Source organism: Tenrec ecaudatus, chromosome 12, assembly GCF_050624435.1.
Source record: "Tenrec ecaudatus isolate mTenEca1 chromosome 12, mTenEca1.hap1, whole genome shotgun sequence".
Classification (NCBI taxonomy): Eukaryota; Metazoa; Chordata; class Mammalia; order Afrosoricida; family Tenrecidae; genus Tenrec; species Tenrec ecaudatus.
This window is the reverse complement of record NC_134541.1, coordinates 31,667,001-31,679,085: the sequence shown is the minus strand read 5'-3', so window position 1 is coordinate 31,679,085 and position 12,085 is coordinate 31,667,001. Positions and strand designations below refer to the sequence as shown.

Sequence of the window (12,085 nt, the reverse complement as noted above, 5' to 3'; positions counted from 1 at the left end):
ACTGTGCAGGAGTGAATTTAGACACGGACCCTGAGAGCTTCACAAACTGCAAAAGCAGCAGGCATTTTGAGGATTAAGGGATTTGTCCTCCTCATGGATACTGAAGGAGGAGGGATAGGTGGGGAGAGAGGTCAAGGGCGGGGTAGGGGGCATCCAACAGGCTCTTACGAACCCCCCTCTCCCCCCGCCCCCCCCGAGCTGTCTGGCCCAGCTGTCAGGGACCTCAATCCCAGCCCAGTGCCAGACTGGCAGGCTCCATGCAGAGCCCCCTGGCTCCGGCCCGGATGCCACAGCTCTGGTGGGGGCCAAGCGGAGGCTGGGCTATTTTCATCCCCACAGGGACATCAGCCACCGCAAGGAGAGGACCCTGGCTACCTTCTTCCCTCCCTAGCCTGAGGCTCCCCTTCATGAGCCCGGAACCACAAGAACCACAAATGCCGGCGCACACCTGAGGAGAATGAGCGTGCCATTGACTGAAATTGACCCCAACTGAGACTTGCCCGCAGACCTCAAATTCTCAGGAACACCTTCTTCCCAGCACAGAAATCACTCCATTGTCTTCACTCACTCCTTCACCCACCAAATGTTTATCTGCTGTGCCCGGGGACTGGGCACACGGACAAGAACAAAGCCATAGCCCATATCCTGGAGTTGCAGTCTGGTGACAGACCTCACTGCCATCGCGCAGACTCACAGTGACCCTATAGGACAAGGTTAAATTGCCCCTGTGGGTTCCTGAGATCGTAACTCTTTGTGAGAGTAGAAAGCCCTATCTTTATTCCGAGGAGCAGCTGGTGGTCTCAAACTGTGCACCTTGAAGTTAGCAGCCCAACTCGTAACCACTATGCCGCCAGGGCTCCTTAGGGGGAGGGAGGGAAAGGGGGAGAGGGGGGGAGGGAGAGAGAGAGGAGTAAGGTTACAGATAACCCAGGGCCCAGTATTTGCCAATAGGGAAAAGAAAGCAAGATAAACCCAACTATGGTGGACCCCTGGAGGCAGGAGCCCATCCAGAGACAGTTGCTTACTTGTTGGAGATGCTCTTGAAATGAAACCTTGAAGGTGTTCCACCCCCTGAAGTCACCTTCTAACTCAATAAATAGCAGGTGAGCTCAGAAAGGAAAGACTGTCACCCATTTCTCTCTCACTTAAAATAACCCACCGCCATCGAGTCGATTCCAGCTCACAGCAAATAGGCCTTGCGTGAATGAACAAATGAATGGCTTCAGCAATTTATGAAGGTCATCTCACCGTAATCAATTCTTTCCCGCTGACAGTAGCTCCAAGGTGAGGTGACTCCACTAAGACCACACCAAGTAAGTGGCGGGTGAAGAGCAGGAGCTTAAGGTTGGTCCCAAAGCTGACTACTTCCTGCAGCACTGTCCCAGGAAAACACAGGCGCGGGTACGTGGCTTGAAGGCTGACTGCCTGCAATGCTCCCCTCAGACTTGCACTCACCCCCATTTGCAGTGTAACCAGGTGGTGCAGTTGGCTTCTACACCAGGTAAATCTGATTTGGTCGGGTACTGTTGGCTGGCCAATGGGGCATTAGTGATCGCGAGACACACAGCTTTAAAATCCTCGTGCGCTGGCTGTGAAACCGTGAGACCACCACGTGAATGAGCCTAGCCTCGTGGAGGTGAACTCAGGCCTCCCGCAAACGGCCGGCCCACAGTCAGACATGTGAGTGAGCACATGTGAGTGAGCCCATGTGAGACAGGCAGCCTTACTGTGGCACATACCTGAGTGACGCTAGACAGGCCAGAAAACCACCCAGCCGAGCCCACGCCAAATTGCCAATTTACAGAATCATGGGCCAATAAACAATTGTTGTTTTAGGCCACTGGGGTTAGGGTGAGTAGTTACACAACAATGGCTAACTAGTGCCCATGCCTGGAGGACATCTATTTTGCAGACAACACCTACACCCCGGTGCGCACGCATCCCCAAAATGCACACAGATGACCTTCCGTAGGAAGTTATCAGTCCACATCGGGACTCGCAAGCCCTTTGTAGGTCACATACAAACACACACCCAGCCATCATTCAACCACACACGCCCTTCTCAGGGAACTACATGTTGGAGTCAACATTGCCCAAGCTCCAGGTCCCCGGCACTCCCTAGCCGGCCCGTCACTGGGCATGGAAAAGGCACACTAGTCTTGTGAGGGATGGGTGATTAGAACAAAGAGCACAGGTTGAGCTGGAGGTCAGCACCAGTGGGCAGAGAACCAGGCAGCCCCAGTGTCGCATGGGTACCAGAGTCAAGGGTCTGCCTATGAGAAGCTGCATGGTGCCCAGTTAAGAGCTGGGCCTCAGAACCCAACTCCTGGGTTCAAACCCTGCCCCTGTTGCTTCCTAGATGTGATTCCATCTATAAAATATCACCTCCCCCGACGCCCACCCCAGGCTTACTGGAAGACTTGAGGATGATCACACATTAGCACAGCCCTGATGTGTGGTAATGGCTGCTCACCCCTTATCCATCAAGGCCTGCTCCCCTCCAATAACTATACCTTTGCTGGGAAGCCCATCTCTGCTCAGCCCCTCCACCCAGCCCTCCCTGAGCTCCTCAAAGGTAAGGGTAGGTGATCATTGCTGTGTCCTGGCATCCAGAGCACACGGTTAGGGACTGATGACCAGAAGACTAGGTGGTCTCCATCAGTCATGAGCAAATGTGGACTCCCTAAGGACCAGAGGCTCCAGGGCGATGTTCAGGGGGTCTACAACTAAACGAGAATGCACAGCCTCGGTGTTGTTCTCCTAGAGACCCTTGTGGGCAGGGCCCCTTCTTTCTGGCTACAGAGGTGCCCAGGATAGTGCCTGGCACTCCGTGGGGGCTCACAATGCTATCCAGTCGCACAGGTTGTCCTTGTACTGGAGATCTTTTGGCTTCTGAGATTGTTCTCATGGTTGTTGCTCATTACTGTGACATGGACGCAGATGCAGGGTGGCCCCATGAACAGAACCACCTCCGTGGGGCTTCCAGGCTGCGGTCTTTCAGAAGCATATCACCAGCACCTGTCTCCCAAGCCGCCTCTGAGTGGATTGGAACCGCCCACCTTTCTTCCACTAGTAGTAGAGCACCACCCGGGAAATCCAGAAACAAAACACAGCCAAACTGACAGCCCTGTGTCCACTGTGACTCTGAGTGACCTTATAGGACAGGGCCGGGTTACCTCTATGGGTTTCTGAGGCTGTGACTCTTTGAGGGATTAGAAATCCTCATCTTTGTCCGGAGAGACTTCACGTTGTTGGTGTAAGGGACCACCAGGCCCGTTCCAACTCAGAGCGGCCTGTGGACAGCACTGCCCGGTCCCGGGCCAGACTCACAGTTGTCCTTCGATCCCTTAGGTAAATCAAAACGCACTGGCGAAGAGTTCAGGAAGGAAACTGGAACCAATAGGCTGCCTGCGGTGTGTCGGGAGAACTGGGAGAATTGAGTGAAGCGAAAATGAAGCAAATGAAAGGCCAGGCAGGTGGTCGTAGGAGGAAGAACCAAGAGGTGCCCATTCAAGGATATACAATCATAACTCCAGACAGGGCTTGGCAGGAAGTAACATTTACAGAGCCTTCCTATCACAGACACTTAAGCGTCACTAATGAAAAACCGACATCCACGTAGATGGGTTGGGCTGGACGTGGGGGTGGGGGACACAGGATGTAAAAGCTAAACCCTCCTGGATCGTAATGATGCTAAGGAAACCCATTTTGACCACTGAGCAGGCAATGTGCATTATTCCGATCATTGTGTGCGTTGATTCCTCATGACAAGCAGTCACCAAAATATTCTTAGCAACCACATTTGGCAGTGGGGAAGCCCCATTTGGAAAATGAGGAAATGGAGGTCCGAGAAGGTGAAGTCACTCACCCAACGTCAGCCAACCAATGGGAAGGGCTGGAAGGGCAAGCCCAGGTGGCCAGGCTTCGCAGATGACACTTGTGAAGAGATCAGAACCAGGAAATTACCCAATAATATCTGCCTGTAATCAATCAATCGAGAGCAACCATAAATTGAAAAATGCGGAAGCAACAGAAGAAATAACTAAAGTTGGGAAGAGTTAGGCTGGGGAGAGGAGGGGGAAGGACAGGTACTAGTATTAAATAACCCACTGCCATCAAGTCAATTCCGACTCCCAGCGACCCATTCAGGGTTCCTGAGGCCGTGATTCTTTATGGGAGCAGAGAGCCTCTTCTTTCTCGCTCCCAGCGCTGGTAGGTTTGAACTGACGACCAATAGCAGGGCCACAGCTCCTTGGTGCTCTGACTAGTGCTGCGTGATTTATCTAGATAAATCCATTCAGTTGGTTGGGGGCAGGGATTTCCAGAGAAGGGAAACGAGGGAGCTTTCTGGGCTGTCAGTGACACTGTGTGTCCTGACCGGGTTTGGAACGATGGCCTAACTCAGCTGCTTACTGAAGGGCTGGTGGCCTAAGCCCACCCCCGGGCTGTGCCGGAGAAAAGGCCTGGTAATCAGTTTTCCCCCAAGAAAACCCTGTGGGAGAGTCTCCTCGGTCATAAGGGGTCACTCTGCGTCCACAGCCCCCAGCAGCAACCAAGTGTGCATTGTCAAAGCCCATCAAACAGCCTCTTGAAGATCCGTGCATTTTGCCGTGTGTCCATCTGCTCTTCAAAATAACGCCAACAAACATTGGATTCCAGATAATGAGATGCTGGAGAAGTGCTTCCGGGGTGGGCCACCATGTCTGCAACTCACTCAAAGGCTTCAGAAAAGATGCCATCTTCATGAGTGGCTAGAAAGATGGATGGAGCCCTGGTGGCGTCGTGGTTACACATCGGGCTGCTAATCGCAAGGTATGCAGTTCAAAGCCATCAGCTGCTCCTTGGCAGAAAGCTGAGGCTTTCTCCTCTCGTCAAGAGTCACAGTCTGGGAAACCCACAGGGGCAGTTCTACCCTGTCCCATAGGGTTACCAGGAGTTTGGATTTTTGAGAGGGATAGTGAGAAAAGAAAGTCAACAACAGTTAACCTGGTGAAGTACGAACTGCGAGTCTAGGCAACAGGCACATGAACGTTCGCTGTACAACCTTTTCAGCATTTCAGCAGAGTTGACAGGTCTTCAATAAAATGCCGGGAGAGGCAGGAGTATCTGAAAAATATTCAGTGTGAAGAAAGGCTCCCGGACAAGGTGTTCGGGCTTGAGATGGGACAGATGCCAAGCCCTTGTGATATGCCCATGTCTATCTAGGGAGTAGATAACCCCATACCTGGGCTCGTGGCCACCCCTCCCCTGATATCCCAGAATCAGGGCCCTCTAGCCTAATTCTTCAGTCCCACCCACCCTCTGAATTCCTAGGATGCCAGGGGGATGAGGTTCTCCCCAGGGACAGGAATAGGGCCCTGGAGCTACAGCGGGTAAACTGTTGTAAAGAGTAAACTGAGGCCCGGTATGGGGTGCTGGTGGTGGTGGTGGTAATGTCTCTCTGAAGGGCACATCACACCTTCAAGACAGAAATGAGCAGCCAGGTGGGCCCATCTCCCAAGCCCATGTGTATATAATTAGCCGGTGGGAAAGGCATCAGGGGGCAGGTCTCATCTCAGCCTAATTAGGGGCTAGGCAGCTGTGCCCTGGATGGCCTGGGGACCTGCGGCAAGGCTCAGGCAGCCCCAGGAGACAGGGCAGCAGCTGTAGGCCCTCGGAGGGGCTGAAAGGCAGTGACTCCCACTCCCATACAAGGTCGAACAACGGAGGGGCTGTTCTGCAGAGCCCTCCCCCCCCCGGAGGCTGGCAGGTGGAGGAGCCCACCGCATGGAGGCCAGTAGACTCCAGGCAGGCAGGCCCTGTTGAAAATACCAGAGTCCATGTAGCACCTTCCCCACTTCTGGGTCTCCTTCCCGGCTTTCTTCCCAACAGGCCCTGGAAATGGCTTTCTCCTACTTGCTGGCCCAGCTCTGGTCTGAGGGCAGCAGCCCTGAGCGTCCCTCCTCCACAGTGTAACTATAGATGTGCTTACTGCTGTCTTCCATCCTGTCCCCAAACTGGGGGAGGAACCATATCGAACTTGCTCGCTGCTAGACACCCCGGAGGTGCTCAGTTAAAAAGCCGGACAGAATGGCCCTGGGTTACCTGGGTTGGAGACAGAGCTAGGTTAAGTGTAAGGTGATACAGGGCCCTCAGTGCCACCAACTGTGGGCTGTCCATTAGACAGGGCTTCCTGCTCCTAGACCGTCTTCGGGATGCCCAAAGGTCACCCCGAATGAGATTCAGGGGGAGGATAGGTGTGACGGGCCCAGCACTTACTCCCCCTTCAGAAACCGGGAGTCTGCTCACCATCCACCAGACCTGTGGCCACAACCTGGTTTTTCACATGTTAAAAGGCCACACCTCACCACTTCCTGGAGTATGGAACAACTTTGGGGTGCTGGCAGGTCATTCCAGGGTACAAAGCTGTTTGGCGCGGGGGGGGGTATATTTTGCCACCCAAGAGCTACCTACTCTGCAGAGCCTACCGGAATCATCATTCTCGCTGACTCAGTCACTCCTGTCACTGGCCATCCAGGAGGCCAGCCCTGGCTCTGTCCCACCTGCAGCGCAGCTGTGGGCAGGGTCACCCTCCTCCCTGCACCTTAGTCTATGCACCTGTTCCACACAAAGAGGACCGGTTCCATTGAGTTCAAACCCCATTAACTTCTAAAACCCAATCCATTTCCCCTGAGCTCTGGTGGTATCATTGGTTAGACGGTGGGCTGTTAACCACAATGTCAGTTCGAGCCCACCAGTTGTCCATCAGGAGAATAGCGGAGCCGTCTACTCCGATATGCACAGACAGATCCTCTAGAGCTTTACAGTCTTGGGAACCCAAGGGCCAGTTCTAATCTCTCCTCTAGGATCACTGTGAGTCGTAATCGACTCAAGACTGGGCAGTAGATGTTTTCTTTCCCCCCAAAACCACCCAGGTCTAGCGGAAGCCTCTGGGTTGTGACTGTTAGACAGACAGACAGGACAGCTGGGCTGACCTGGATATTTGTCAACAGCCTGACGGAAATCTCTTTATGCTTAAAATAAAACCTACATCAAACCTGACACCCATGCCCCGTTGGAGCTTCCTGTTTCTGGGCGCTATAGCTGAGGCAGCCTGTGGGAGAGGAAGCGCCACACAGGCCCTCCCCACTTCCATCCTGGGTCAGGAGAGGGGGATCTAGGGCCAGAGGCCAACCCAGACCTTCCCTCTCAGTGTGCCACATCCATGGCCCTAGTTCTGGCTGCTCCAGCGGGGAGGGTCTCCCAGCTGGTGGGAGGCAGGAAGGAGTGGAAACTTCAGAGAGCCCCACACCAGCTGTTCCTCTCCACCCCGATGCTGGAATATGTACAAAGGACCCAGAACCCAAGAGTGTGTCAACCCAAAGATGACTATGCCATCCAACCCTCCCACTGAGGCCCAGTAGGAAAACTGGCTTGCCTGGAACCCCCCGAGTGGCCCAGGCAAGTCTTTGGGTTCTGTGGTCTCTATTCCAGGCCACTATCCCTCCAAGAATTCTCGCTTTCAAGACCCCCTCTCTGGCCAGTGTGACCTCCAGTTCAGGGTTTGCTTAAGCACTCCCTTGGGAACCACTGGGCAGTACGTGGGAGAAGGCAGAACACAGATGGGTAGCAGAGGGTCCATGTACCCTGTCAGCCTCTCCCTGCACCTCTAGTAGGGAGACTCTTGGGGTGAATGCTACCGAGACTCACTCTGTAGCTGGGCCTCAGTGTCCTATGAAGTAAGCGGCCAGCCTTCCAGAGGGGCCCCTGCAGAAAAATATCAGGGCAGGCTAGCAGCTGACCTCCTGCCCCAACAGCACCTCGACTTAACAAAGGCCCACCCCACCTGCCCTCCACCACCCTGTTAACAGAACTGTTACTCTCCTTGCCCTCCACCACCCTGTTAACAGAGAAGAGTCTGAAGACCTAACTCATGATAAAAACAAGCATTTTTGTGTTTATTAACCAAAGGGAGGAAAGTCAGAACAGTGCCCATTCCAAGCTAGTCCCTCCTGCAGTCTACCCATCTGGGCCAAACTGCCAAGGACCCTGGAGAACAGTAGACAGGCCTCTCCTCCCTGCCCCCACTCCAGGACAGTGCCCAGGGAGCCAGGACCCAAGGGGTAAGGAAGAGGAAGTCAGTGGACAATGACAGAGGTCAAGGAAGGAAGGGGGAAACCGAGCCGGTGGGCAGATGGGCATGGACCCAGTGAAATGCCATGCCTCCTTGCTCTTGGTAGGGAGGGCTAAGTGTCCCAAATCCAGCCCCAGTAGACCAACTGAGCAAGAGTACAGACAGGTCAACAAACAAACAAACAAACAAACAAAAACCCTCGTATTTTGAGGTGCAGGAGTGGCCCACCCAAGGTCAAGAGGCAACCTTCCCCAAGGTCTGTCCTTGTCAGAGGGATGCTGGTCCTGCCTCTGGGCCTTTGCCTGGGTAACAAGTTCACTGGGAGCAGGAGCACGTGGACGAGGAGCGGAGCATCTGTCCTGTGGCAAATGCCTGGTCCAGGGGCCTAGCACTCCACTGCCGAGCTCTCTCGGGCCTGCCGCAACCCATACAGCCACTTGATCACTCGGGCGTTGCGTTCTACGACAGACACGCCATAGGGGACGCGGTCGCGGGCTCGGTCCTCGGCAGTGGCAGAGCTCCGGCGGGAGCAGCCCCCCTCAGAGCTGCCTGGCCCAGCGCTGGGTCCAGCCAGGGACACGATGTCTGAGCTGGCCCGAGCCAGGTGGGCCACACCCAGGCCCCGAGCCTCCTCGGGGTCCAGGCCACAGAAGTTAAAGAAGCGCTCCAAGTCAGCAGCTGCCCTGGAGAGGCGCTCGCTCAGGTCTGACTTGCAGCGCTGCAAGCCCGGAGGCCGCGCAGGGCTGGAGGCGGCGGCGCTGCCTGGCGATGGGCAGGGTTGGGCAGAGCAGGCAGGCAGGGGGCGGACGTCCACCCTGCGGACTGCAGCTGTGCTAAGGGATGGCCGTGGAGGGGTGGCTGGGAGGTCCTGCCGGGGGCCGTCTGCCCGCCCAGGGGGCCGGCTGGCCTCAGCAGGAGACACAGGGCTGTCACACAAGTTGATGAGGCTGCTAAGGATGTCCAGGTCCAGCTGGGGCCGGCGTCCAGGGCCAGGCAGGGCTCGGCGGCTAGGTGTGAGCACTGTGCGACGAGTCCCGGGGCTGAAGAGGGGCTGCTTGGACAGCAGGGGCTGCACAGGCTCTTGGCGGGTGGTGGCCACATGCAGGCTCTTGACATACTTGGCTTTGTCCGCCTCCAGGCGCTCCACGGCGCTGGGTTTACGAGCGCCTCCATCTGCTGGCCGCCTCCCCAGGTAGCCAGGGACCTTGGTCCGCAGGCGGAAAGGTAGGGCCGGGGCGGCGGGAGACCCAGAGGCCAGCGTGTCCATAGGCATGGCTGTTACATACCCCGAGGGCTTCGGCCTGAGGCGTCAGGAGAGATGAGGAGATAGATCCAGGCGAAAAGTTGGCAGCTCGACACGGCCGGCAACCGCTGCAGGAAAGGAAAGAAAGAGGCTGAGGCACCCACAGACAAAGGCTCAGCCAACGCTGGGAGGCTGAAGCCTCCTTTCCCTATTATAAGGTAAGGGCCACGCCCCTTCCCCAGAGGGCCAATCAGCAAGCAGGAAGCAACTGTTGCAAGGCCCCGCCCACTCCCCCGCCCTCTTCAGGTCCAGCCCCTGCTAAAGCAGAAAGAAAAAGGTGCCGGCGACCAAAGAAAGGCGCGAGGCACACCCCGCTGAGAAGCCCTGCAAAGCAGGTTTAATGGGGACAAAGTGGGTCCCGGGCCCTGTGCGGGGGTGGGGGGGGGGCCGCGGGGGGACAGCTGGCTCCACCTCATGGGGAGTCCTCTCACCAACCCCAATTTGCAGATGGGGAGGAAACTGGAAACCTCAGAAGCAGATGCAATTTGCTTAACCGAATCCAGCAATTTTGTGGTTGGTTCTGCCCCGAGTCCGCTAGACCAGTCAGTCCCCTTCACCTCCATGCAGGGAGGTGGTGACTCAGGGGTCTTGGGGGTGGGGGCTGAACGAAAGGCTTCCCTCCAGCCCCGCCACCCCTCATGCATCCAGGCAGGAAGCTAGTCTGTGCCATCCACCCGCCTAGACATGCCAGGCCCCAGGCGCAGGAGCAGAGTTTGTCAGGGAGGGGGGGAGGAGTGAGAAAGTCCCCACCCCCCCCCCCCCCCCCCCCCCCGCCCAGTCCGTGAGGACACCCGTCTGCTGCCAGAATGAAAGGCAAAGGCCAGGTCCACGGTGATCTACGGATGCAGGCGGGGAGAAACGTCACCCTGGAGCTGGAAATGCCCATGATCACACAGCCCTGCAGGGCACGTAGCAGATCCACCCCCCCACCCCACCCCCAGGAGTCAGGTCCCATCTATGACGCATGGGAGGAAGGGCCGAGCCACAGAGCCCTGTGTGTGTGTGGGGGGGGGGGGGGGTAGAAGAAAGCGGTGCACCAAATCCCCAGCTATCTCCTCTATACAGTGGAACGGGGCAAATGTCTAGGAGAGTCCCAAGAGGGCTCACAGTTGTGGCCATCTAGACTTGCGCTGTCCAAGTGGATGGCCACAGGTGGCAGTTTAAATGAAGTAAAAACAAATGTGGTTACCAAGTCACACTAGCCACATGTCAAGTACCACGTGTGGCCTATCGTCACCATACTGGACAGTACACATTTGGGCATTTCATCGTCGCAGAAAGCCCCAGTGTGTGTGTGTTTGGGGGGGGGGGGCTGTGGAGAAGACTGTGGTGTGTGTCCTTGTCATCTTTTTACAGATGGAGAAACTGAGGCCTAAAGAAGTGTGCTCAGAGCTGAGACCTAACACAAAGACTCCCTATAAAACAGGCCATGGCCACGCTTCCCACACACACTTCCAACACCTCTGCCCACTTGTTCTCTCTGTCACCTACCACCCGCACAGCTCCCTGCTATGGTGTCAATTCCGATTCACAGCAACAGGTTACAACTGCCCGGGGGGTTCTTTATGGGAGTAGAAAGCTTTATCTTTTCACCAGAGGCGTTTCCAACTGCTGATCCTGCAGTTAGCAGCCCAATGTATATGCCACCAGGGCTCCTACCACCTCCCAAGTACCAAATCATGCACTCATCTATCACACTGACGGCTGTGTTACTCATCTCATCCCACTCCCCACTCCCCATTCCAAAAGTGTCCACTTCATCAGAGAGGCATGCTTGTCAATTCTGTTATCACCTCTCCAGAGCCCTGGTGGTGTAGTCGGTTATGTGTTAGGCTGCTAACTGCAAGGCTGAGAGTTCAAGTCCACCAGCTGCTCCAAGAGAAAAAGATGAAGCTGTGGAAACTCCAGGGAGCCATTCTATTCTGGCCTATAGGGTCGCTATAGTTAGACAGTCAACAAACATTCATTAACATTCATTGCGATGAAATACTTGCAGCTCTCCCCCTTCCCCAGAGGCTCACAACAGGGAAACCAAGGGTGAACTGAGAAAGCAGCACACCCAAGGAGTCCATGCAGTGTTGTTAAAAACAAACAAAAAACCCTACAACTCAACTGCTGTCACAGTCAATTCTGACCCTAGGCAACCCCATATGGCAGAGTAGAACAGCCCCAATGGGTTTCCAATGCTGTAAGCCTTTACAGCAGGAGTTCTCAACCTTCCCAATGCCGCGACCCTTTCATACAGTTCCTCAAGTTGTGGTGACCCCCGACCATAACATTATTTTCGTTGCTACTTCATAACTGGCAATTTGTTACTGTTAGGCGACCCCTGGGAAAGGGTCATTCGAACCCCAAAGGGGTTGCAACCCACAGGTGGAGAACAGCTGGTCTTAAATAGAAGCAAATTCATTGAGAATCGTTTTCAAAACCTTGCAGGTACAGACCACCCAGGGATGCCTGGCAAGCACATTTGCCCTTCCAGCTCGGCTGCTGGCCAGGGAGCAGTGTGCTCTCCGGGTGGAGGGGATGGTCGGAGTAAGGGAAAAGTGAAGCCCGCCCCCCCCCCCTCCAATCAGGGCTGACCCCCAGGAGACCTCTGGTAGGCAAGGTCAGACAGGAAGAGAGGCCTTGATGAGTCCCAATGCTAGCCAGACTCTGCCGCACCCCTG

The 12,085-nt window shown here is 55.5% G+C and overlaps 1 protein-coding gene across 5 annotated transcripts in view; it reads right to left on the bottom strand.

Annotated features, from left to right (window-relative positions):
- Positions 1 to 7,910: 7,910 nt before the first annotated feature.
- FAM110A (family with sequence similarity 110 member A) overlaps positions 7,911 to 12,085 on the bottom strand; it is a 201,848-nt gene continuing 197,673 nt past the window's right edge. For all 5 annotated transcript variants that reach the window (XM_075563852.1, XM_075563855.1, XM_075563851.1 and 2 more), the window contains one exon: positions 7,911 to 9,484. In XM_075563852.1, coding sequence (XP_075419967.1) covers positions 8,499 to 9,386 — 888 coding nt within the window. In that variant the 5' untranslated portion in view covers positions 9,387 to 9,484 and the 3' untranslated portion in view covers positions 7,911 to 8,498. The remainder of the gene's footprint in view (positions 9,485 to 12,085) is intronic.